This window comes from Camellia sinensis, chromosome 9, assembly GCF_055761805.1.
Source record: "Camellia sinensis isolate YWXY chromosome 9, ASM5576180v1, whole genome shotgun sequence".
Taxonomy (NCBI): domain Eukaryota; kingdom Viridiplantae; phylum Streptophyta; class Magnoliopsida; order Ericales; family Theaceae; genus Camellia; species Camellia sinensis.
The window spans coordinates 154,965,869-154,975,921 of record NC_138969.1 but is presented as its reverse complement, the minus strand read 5'-3'; the positions used below and the strand labels follow the sequence as shown (position 1 = coordinate 154,975,921).

The following is a 10,053-nucleotide window of genomic DNA, read 5'->3' as shown; positions in this document are numbered from 1 at the left end:
TTTCTAGCCCCGCCCTTACAACCTTTCCAATTTTTCCCACTCTGCCTCGTCCCCGCCACTCTAACAAAATAGGTAATGAGAATGGAAGAATGCAAATCGAGGCCAATCTAACCCGTCCTATTGCAATTCCTAGTCACATTGGGCCATAGGAGATGAAGGATAAACAAATATCACTTTGGTGATAATTCAATCTATTATAATGACTCACAATTTAGGGTTAGTTTGGGATATTTTAAAAAAGTATATTTTTTGATTTATTGGTTTATATGGATTGAGTTTGATGTGATGTGTTAGAGAGGTGATGTGATTTAAATAAGATGATGTGACTTAAATAGGATAGTGACTTTTTGACTTTTTGTATTATTTAATTTATGCCAAACCAACCCTAAATATAATTTTTTGTAGATAACTAAACAATCATAATCAATTATAATTAATTTTAATGTAAGAATTTATTGATCCAACCACCACAATTGACCATAATAATTAGTAACCAATATCAATTTAAACTATACATAAACTCAAAAATCAAAATAAAAAGTCGGATTGTGCCATGACCTAATTACAATTTAAAAAATGATGACCAAGAAAGTAAAATACATTCTAATTGATCTAGCTTGAACCACAAGTGATCCTCCTCTGAAATGATAATGATGATAGTTCCACTTTAATGCATTCCTCTATTTTATTAGTATTATTTTATGAAAAAAAATAAAAATAAAGGGGTAAGACAGTAATTTGACTGGGTCATCAAAACCAGCTACCTTTACTTTTGTCTGATTCACAACAGAGTAGCACAAGTGGGCAAAGCTTGATTTCACTTCTTTCCAACTTCCCTCCCCGCCCAAGTCTCTCTCTCTCTCTCTCTCTCTCTCTTCCTCCTCTCTTTCTCTCTCTACATGTGTACCTTTGTTCTTGGCTAGTTTGTGGGAACTGTTTCTGGGCCTTCAAAGTCTTTGCACTTCATTTCATGGGTCTTTGTTAATTCTTCACATACTTCCAGTGGGCTAAAGGTTAATATATTCTTCATTTAATTCAATTTTTTATCTTCTCATGATCAAGAAACTTCCTCAAATTCTGTATGATGGATCTTTATTGCTCAATTTTGATGCTATCATTTGGGATTTTCATTTTTTCCCCCTTTCCAGTTTGTTGTTTCTTTAGGTGATGTGATGACTTCTTTGTTGATTTCAGTGATAAATCTTTCAATTTACAAGAATTCTTTTTTATCATCTTGTCTATTATCTGTAATTATGATCAATTGAATTTTTAATTATCTGGGTTAAATTAAATGCTTGATTAATTGACTTCTGCATGTTTGAATGACTGTCTCAGAGTTTCTATATTATGAATTTGTCAGTGATGATGATGATGATCCTCATTATCATCTACTGGGTGGATTATTTTCACTGAGTTAATCTTTTTCCTTTATTGTTGGATATAGTGGTTTGAAAATGATATATAGCTAGGGTAGGGTTTTGGGGGGCTTTAGTCTATTGTGATCAGTGATGAATTCTCTTCATTGAAGTGATAAGTTGATGCAAAACATAGAGTTCAATGTTCATGCACGCGGACACCGACTTTGACATGGAAGCTTTATTTACAATTTGATAATTTTTTGCTTTTAGTATTTATATTTATTTTTTCTTTAAGTATAGGTTAATTAGGAGTGTTATTAATATTCAGTTGCCTAAAAGAATGTTTGGCGTGGTATTATTCAGAGTTTGATTAATAAAATTTGAGAGTTTAAAGGTTGTGGCCCTTGTGTTCTTTTGACATCGCATTTGGATGAAACATTTTTGAGCTGAATGAATCTCATAATAGCAAATGTTTTGAAGATCAATTGAATGAATTAACAGTTATAGACTCATTGCAGTGCTCTTTTCATCACTTAATAATACAAACCCATTGGTTTGCATTTCTTGTGCTTGATAAAAGTCTGATTTGGCAGTAAAAGTCTGATTTGGCAGAGGTTTAAAATTTAGACAAACACCGTATATATTGTTCTTCTTACTCACAAGATGTCATGAAGACATGAATCATGATATAGTTAATATCTCTCTGTCTTTATCTTAAATTTCTGATGGATGGATTCTACAGTTAACAGGTCGGCTATTTTGCAAGCACAGACATATTGCTCCAATACCAAAAAGTTTGTTCACAATTGACGAAGCTTCTTGTTTGCTCTCATCATGAATCCTGATTCATGCGTTCCACTTAAAGATCACACGGAAAGGCAGAATCCTTTCCTTGAGGTAATTTTGTGAATCCACAATTGCATCCCAATTTTCACTTTTGTGCAAGATTTTGTATATTATCGAAGGCGAATGCTAACAAGTGCCCATAGAACATCGTTTAATATTAGAATTTGGGTAAAAAGTGTTTTGAAGATTAAAATTTTGAAAATGGTAAAAGATTAAAACGAGTTTTGAAATCAATGGAAAGTGTTTTGAAATTAGAGAAAAGTATCTTGTGGTATTCACTTTTTTGGTTTTTTGGTCTTTTTCTTATGCCCCAGGGGCACTTGTCAGCAATACCTGCTATCTAATTATGACAGTAGAATGCATGAGTTGTGAATGTTGAATTTGCTGTGCATTCAGGTTACTAATGCAGAAAAACAGTTGTGGGCATTCATCCATTCCAGAGGCCTATTGCAGACAGAAGTTCAAGACTTGTATCTCAAAGTTCGTTCTGGTTACGAGAAAATCATTCTGAACAATGATGAAGGGGTGGAACTTCAAGACATTGAATTTTCCTTATGGAAGCTTCACTATAAGCATATTGATGAATTTCGTAAAAGAATTAGGCAAACTTCTGCAATTTCTGAGAGTACGAATTCATCAACTCTACTAAATGTTGCCAATCCGCAGAGCAGCATAGATTGCCATATTGAGCGATTCAAGGTATTTCTATCAGAAGCAACAGAATTTTACCAAGATTTGATCACAAAACTCAGAAGACGTTATGAGCTACCTGAAGATCCTTTGTTTTATGAAAACCATGACATCTCATGTGTTGTTGATCCTGCAAAATTGCGAAAGTGTCAATTTTCATGCCATCGCTTTTTAGTTTGTCTTGGCGATCTAGCTAGATACAGGGAACTGTGTAAGAAGCTTGATTTTCCAAGACATGACTGGTCAGTTGCAGCAACCTACTACTTTAAAGCAACATTAGTTTGGCCAGATAGTGGGAACCCCCAAAATCAGGTATTTCATTCTATATCACGCTCTACTCAGCTCAGGATCTTATTATGGGTTTGTTTGGTTGTTTCTTCACTTATTTAATTGTTTTTGTTGTTGCTTCTTTTTTTTTTTTTTTTTTTTTTTTTTTTTTTTTTTTTTTAATCTTTTGTTTTTTTATGCTAAAGCAACTTTTGAAAATTCAAAAACAGAATTTTGCTGTTTCCTAATATGTGAGTTGCTTTTAGAAATATTTTCGAATGCAGGTTTTGGAAATAGTTTGGTAAATAATTTTTGTGTTTTCATTTGAAGTTGGCACTATTGGCAACATATGTTGGGGATGATTACATTGCCCTATACCATTGCATAAGGAGTTTAGCCATTAAAGAACCTTTTCCTGATGCCTGGAATAACCTTATTTTGCTCTTTGAAAAGGTAAATATGTTCTTCTCACCTTATTTTTGCTTATGAATAATATCTTTCGACATTCCTATGGATTTGTAATTCATTTCTTTTATTCCTTGCACTACTCATTTGCTTCTTGTGATTTTGCAGAACAGGTCATCTCATTTACATTCACTTTCTAAGGAGGCCCACTTCAATTTCTTAAATCCATCTGAAAGAAGTACCTCACCGAATGAATCACAATCGCGCTTTCATTCCTTCAACAATGATACACTGCAAGGCACTAAACACAGTTTCTCGGCAAACAGTGATCTATGGCCTCTTTTTGTCAGAATGATAAGTTTCTTTTTCATTGAATCCAGGTAATCCATACTTGCAGATTCTCCTTGCAATATTGGTTCTATACAGCATATTCTATTATGTATGTAGTGATGTGTCATTTTGTTTTTGATATGTGGTATATACATGAAATGCTTTGGTGATGCATCTTCTTCACTATAATATTATCCCTTTTCTGTTGTTACACTGCTTCATATATTATGTTTTTATCCACTTATTAAGTATCACCTTATTCCTCTGTCTCTAATATCCTCATCTAATAAGCTAATCTTCATAAAAGATACAGTCCTTCGTAGAAGTTCTATAGCGGATCGACCTTTGATTTTGACTGAATGTTCATCTGCTAGCCTCATAATCCATGATCAAATATCAATACAATCCTCAACTTGACCAGGACATGTAACAATGATATGGGAATGTTGTGAGTCATGTTGCGAATAAATTGACAGTTTCCCAGTTGGCACTGTCATTGATGACTCCACCACCACAAGCCAAGGCTAGGAGGAGAGTTATCCAGAGCTGAAACTCCATTTCATGAGCCTAAATGGCACTGCCACTTCAACTTAATTGTGGAGTACACTTAATTTTTGGTTAGATTCTGGAACATCAAATTACATCCTTCCATGAGTATCTAGGTTATTTGGCGAAAGTTCTTGTTCATTTACTTTGAAAAAGTACAAAATCCACCATCTTTTGTGTTCTATTCATGACTTGAATTTAGATTATGGTTCATTTGCCTTCTCTTTTTTCTGAAATGGATTGAATACCACCATTTATCAAACTTGCAATATGAATTCTTGTGAATTTTTATAAATAAATAAATAGATTATGGTTCCCACAATGGACGGCTTTACAATATTTCTTAATTTTAACTGTTTACTGTTTTCATGGCATCCACTCTCACCATGGGCTTAAACAACACAAAAAGGAAGTGGGTCTTACACATTTTACATGATACTAAAGGATGCCGTTGAAGTTTCAAAATTGTCCTAGACATCCCTCTGCTTACATGGTTACTTAAGCACTGCCTTCTTTGAAAATTTTATGATAACCCAAGATTTAGCATGGAAAAGAAGACTATTAGGATTTTGACATATTTGAAATGATGTTTTAAATCTGATATGTAATAGAGACAAACATAACATCAAGGGTACTCAAATATTGTTTCGAACTTTAGGGGATGTCCGAGTAATTTTCCCCATTCAGAACTAGGAAAAGATTATTAGTCCAAGACTCAGGAAGATCCTTATAGGACAAACTTGTTATAATTCTTTCACCTTATGCATTTTTGGAGTTTATATTTTGTTTCTATCTGAGATGTGATGTAGGCTTTAAGATTTTGATTCAATGCAGCCTGGATGAATTTCCTTGCACTTTCGCATCGACCATGAGAGAGATGGACTCTCTGTTGGCACTAGATGATACCGAACTAAAAGCTACATTGGAGTCTTACCAACATATGGATTCATCCCGAACAGGCCCTTATCGAGCCCTTCAAATGGTCTCTCTACTCATATTCATCGTCGATAGCCTAACTGAAAGATCAGAGCACAAGGAGTCAATGGAGAAAAACAACCCTATGTTGATACAATCGGCGTTGACTGCTACATTCATTTGCATGGCTCGCCTTGTTGAGAGATGTATGACGGGTAATTATCCTCTGGAACTCACCCCCCTTCTGCCTCCCGTGCTTGTGTTTGTAGAGTGGTTGGTTGGCGTGCTCGATAAAGTAGAAACATATCATGCTTGTGAAAAAGTAAGAGCCGCTGTATCTTATTTTTTTGATGCTTTTGTCGACCTTCTAAACCAACTTGATAAGAATGAGAGCAGATTTAAATATGAAGACCATACAGCTCTTTGGGAAGATCATGAATTGAGGGGCTTCGCACTGGTAGCCCGTGCACATGAGTCGTTGGATTTCACGATTCATTCAACAAATATGGGGAATTTTGAAAGCAGAAATGTGTGTCGTGCTCACCGCATCTTTCATGCTGCAACAAAAATTGTGGACAGATCAGATGGTTCTCCAAAGTGGATCTTCTTTGACAATTTGGGGAGAAAATTCTACGGAATAGAATCAAAAAAAATTCCAGACCAGACAGATGCAGAAGTAGCCGAGCTCAATTCAGATTCAAAAGTAAAAGATCTCTATTGGCATAGACAAGCAGGAGTAGCCGAGTCTAGCTCAGATGTTGAAGTGAAAGATCCCCAACAGAGTAAATGTGGACACACCAAAGAGAACGGGAGAGATATCATTGGAGAAAAAGAAACTCGCCGGTTTGAAAATGGCAAATCTGTTGCTGTAGAAGAGGAAGAAGTCATTCTCTTTAAGCCCATCATGAGATTTAACTCGGTCCCCATCCATACTTCTACCATGGATGATGAAATGTCTATGGAAGGTAAAAAGGACCAAACACCACCCTCCAATGAATGCTTTCGCCGTGCTGCATCACTGTTCATGGCGCAAAACCAGATCGATCCTTTGAGTATCTCTTCTGATGCTGGTAGTTTCAGAAGCAACATGCCATTCAAGCACCGAGAGCCTCTATTGAAGGAAACTGCTACATATCCTGCTGGGCCGCCTTCACTCAGTGCTTGGGTCCTAGATAGAGAAATTTCACAATTTGAAAAAGAGGAAGGAGCAGGGGACTTTTTTGAACCCGGGTTAAGCCCAATTGACGAAATAGCCCCTGATTCCTTGACCGGCCTCTCTATCAACGAAACCAAAGATTCTTTAGTTGATTCTCCGCAATTTCCCTCTCCTCCTCCCTATTCTGCTCCCGTGCCATCTGCACCATTTCTTCCCGATGATGCCATTTGGTTTAGTGGCGATTCCATTAAAGAGACAGATGGTATTCTTGGTGCATCACCACTTAGCAGCTATGCGAATTGGTCGGCTAATCATGGACCGTTCAGTTTTGGCCCGAGTATTCCAAATTTGAGTAATACGGGATACCAACCGGTTGTTGGATTGAGTTCCTCAGAATGGCTTCACCAATACACGAATCAACAAAATCAACAAAATCAACAAAATCTTGATCGAGCCAATAGTCACGCGTGGCCGGTTCACTTCTATGCACCAGGAACCCTTGGAAATTTGTATGGTGCTCCTCACGACAATGTGTCAAGGTTTGATCTTTGTGATCGGTGGGGAAACCCCTTGAGTCCTCCTCACCAGTTAGTGTATTTGGAGAGCCCGCAACTGCACACGGGTGATCAAAGAAGAGAGAAGCTGTTTCATAGGCCGAGCCCTTACGGGTGTGGTGGTGCCTTGACAGAGTTTAGAGCTGAGCAGCCACCACTTCTTCAGTACCTCAAAGAGAAAGAATGGCAGTCGCAGAGACAGTCCCAAGTGAGAGGTCCTACATATATGGGGAATTAACACTGCATTTTGACATGTTTGTTCATGATATAGAGCATTTAACATGATGTAAATGTCAAAAAAAAAAAAAAAAAAAAATAGTATACATGCTTATATATATATATATATATTTGTGTGTGTTTGTAGATATGTATATTAGTTCTAGTGCACCCTCTAAAAGAGAGGTCTAAGAAGAGTTTGCATTAGAAAAACCTGATGTTTGCAATGGTTATATGGTATAAATTACTTTGTGGTTGGCTGAGATTATAGTAATGTTTGAGCTTATGATAATAATATTTCCCTTAAGTATGGTTTTTCGAGAGAGAGCAGGATTCCAAATTTCAACTGTTGAAACATGAAAATTGGAATAGCAGTCCTCTAAGAAAATAAGCAGAAAAGATACAAAACCATACCATGAAAGTATAGTGCAAGTCCTATGTTTATTTGATTTGTATCAGTAATTTTGTGAGAGTGCAACTAATTTTTCTTTGTATTAGTCAATTAATATTGTATTTAAATTTTGGATTCACACACACAACTCACCCACTCCAAAAAAAAAAAGAAAAAAAAAATGAAGAAAGGGAAAATAAATATATTAAAAAGTCTTTTTTTTTTTGGGGGGGGGGTCAGCAAATGAGAGAAAAATGAATAATATTTGTCAAAAAAATCTTTTATTATATAATTACTCATAAAAGATAAATATGTATAAATAATTTTATTTTCATATCACTACAAAATCCAAAATAGAGCGAAGAGGTGCCCAAAATAATACTGTACGCTGGAAATCTAATGTGATGTAGGTCAATCTCAACGAAATTTCAAAAACTATGCCCATTTTTCAACTCAATTATTTAAAAATAATTTAAAATATTGGTCTTTTCTCAAATTCCAAATCTATTTTTTTTTCCTGAATTTTTTTTACTACTTAATCTTGTCCATAGAAATTTTCTATCTAAATTTTAGCCATTTTAATTTCAATCTAATGGTCCCAATTCTAACAACCAACCTTAGTTAAGTGGTAGAACCATGTATTTTACTAAGAAGTCATAAATTTGATTTTTTTCTTCTTTTTTAATGCGCCAAAAAAAAAAAAAAAAAATTTTGAATTGGATTTTTTCTCAAATTTATATATAAATGTCAACAAGTTTTAAACCTATTATCTAGTGATAACAAGTTATCGGATAATAAGCATCAACTAACTATGTGTCCATAACCATAGTAATATGAAGGATGCATAAACTAATTTTGTATCAACAGTCATAATAATACAAAATTCGAGGTGGAGGAGAAGCAACAGAGACTTAGGAGGCAAGGGGGTTCTGAGTCACATGGCGATTCGAGGTCATCCAAGAGGTCTAGAGGTTCTTCATCGTTTCAGTCACCATCACCTTGGATCGGATCTTCCGCTCCTCCATTAGGTAGGAGTTTAGAGAGTACGAGCCAGAGTCATGTCACTTGTTTCTGATGTGGCCAGCAAGTCCATAGGGCCATAGTTTGTACTCCGAAAAGTAGGACAGCAGCAATAGACGACTCATTCTCAAAGCCAGTTTCAAGATAGGGGTCAACCACCCATTTGCTACCAGTGTGGTCGGTCTGGACATGTGAAGAGATTGTGTCCATAGTTGGTAGGGACGGTGTAACGCCCTTAAATTTATCCTCCATTTTTATAATTAAAAACATTAAACATTTTTCAATCGTTACAACAGACACCATTAAAGAATACAGTCTTTTACTCAAAATAATATCTTTCTCATTGAACTATTCCAGGTGAAATATATATCACTGTTCCATAAACTTACAATCTTGAGTAATAACAGTTCAAAAAGCATGAAATTTCAAAAGAATAGTGAACTAATGGCATATACATTTTCAAGGATGGCCCTTGATTAAACAAAATTGGACATTCAGTCCCAAATCATAAAAGAGCTTCGAAGCTTCAGCAAGTAACATCCATTGAGCCTTCGTGCTCCTTTCAAAACACATTTACCACCAAGTCACTTGGGCGAAGTCACACCATCAATTCCTAAAATATTGTTAGTTTGGGGTGAGCTAATGCCCAATAGGAATACTATTAATGATCGAGATACAGTGTGTTAAGAAATTACACATTTTTGCTTCCAAAATCAATGATGCTCGATGCATGATTTCCATTTAAAAATTTCATCCACAACATTGGGGTGGTAAATACGCTATGACGTCCCAAGCAAGAGTCGTGAAACAATACATACATATATAGATTTGTATACGAAAGTATTCCCACATTTGCCAACTCTAAAAACGGCGGAGCGATGGGCACCCACAAACCTTTCCCTTCCATATTTGCCAACTCTTGAAATGACGGGCTTGTAGACACCCAAAACCATGTTTTATCACATTTGCCGACTCTTGAAACGGCGGGTTCATGGACACCTAAAAACCTTTTCCTACATTCATCTAGTGATAAGCTCAAAACAGGGCAATTGGGCATCTTGACTCTCCACGTGAGTACCAATACAACACTCAACTCATTACCAAAACCCGACTCAACTACCCAGACTCATACGTTATTTTCTCCCTTTCAATGTTTTCAATAATCCAAGAGATCGTAATAGTTAGGAAACAAAATCATTAAAATGCAACATGAATACATGAATTTATAAACGTCTCAATTTACTTGTGGTTCCATCAATACTTCAATAAAGAGTTAACATAATCAATAATCAACATATTTCTAATTTCCATATTTTCATTAACATCCCATCTCCTTTTCATGATAATAATTCCCAAGGC

At 35.7% G+C, this 10,053-nt stretch overlaps 1 protein-coding gene across 1 annotated transcript; it reads left to right on the top strand.

The window, feature by feature from the left end:
- Window positions 1–783: 783 nt before the first annotated feature.
- Window positions 784–7,546, top strand: LOC114273793 (nonsense-mediated mRNA decay factor SMG7-like). The gene is made up of 6 exons (XM_082887829.1): window positions 784–1,013; window positions 2,101–2,255; window positions 2,601–3,206; window positions 3,492–3,614; window positions 3,735–3,946; window positions 5,277–7,546. Exons 2-6 carry the CDS (start codon window positions 2,193–2,195, stop codon window positions 7,303–7,305), a joined length of 3,033 nt encoding a protein of 1,010 aa, XP_082743955.1. The 5' UTR covers window positions 784–1,013; window positions 2,101–2,192; the 3' UTR covers window positions 7,306–7,546.
- The last annotated feature ends 2,507 nt before the right edge of the window (window positions 7,547–10,053 follow it).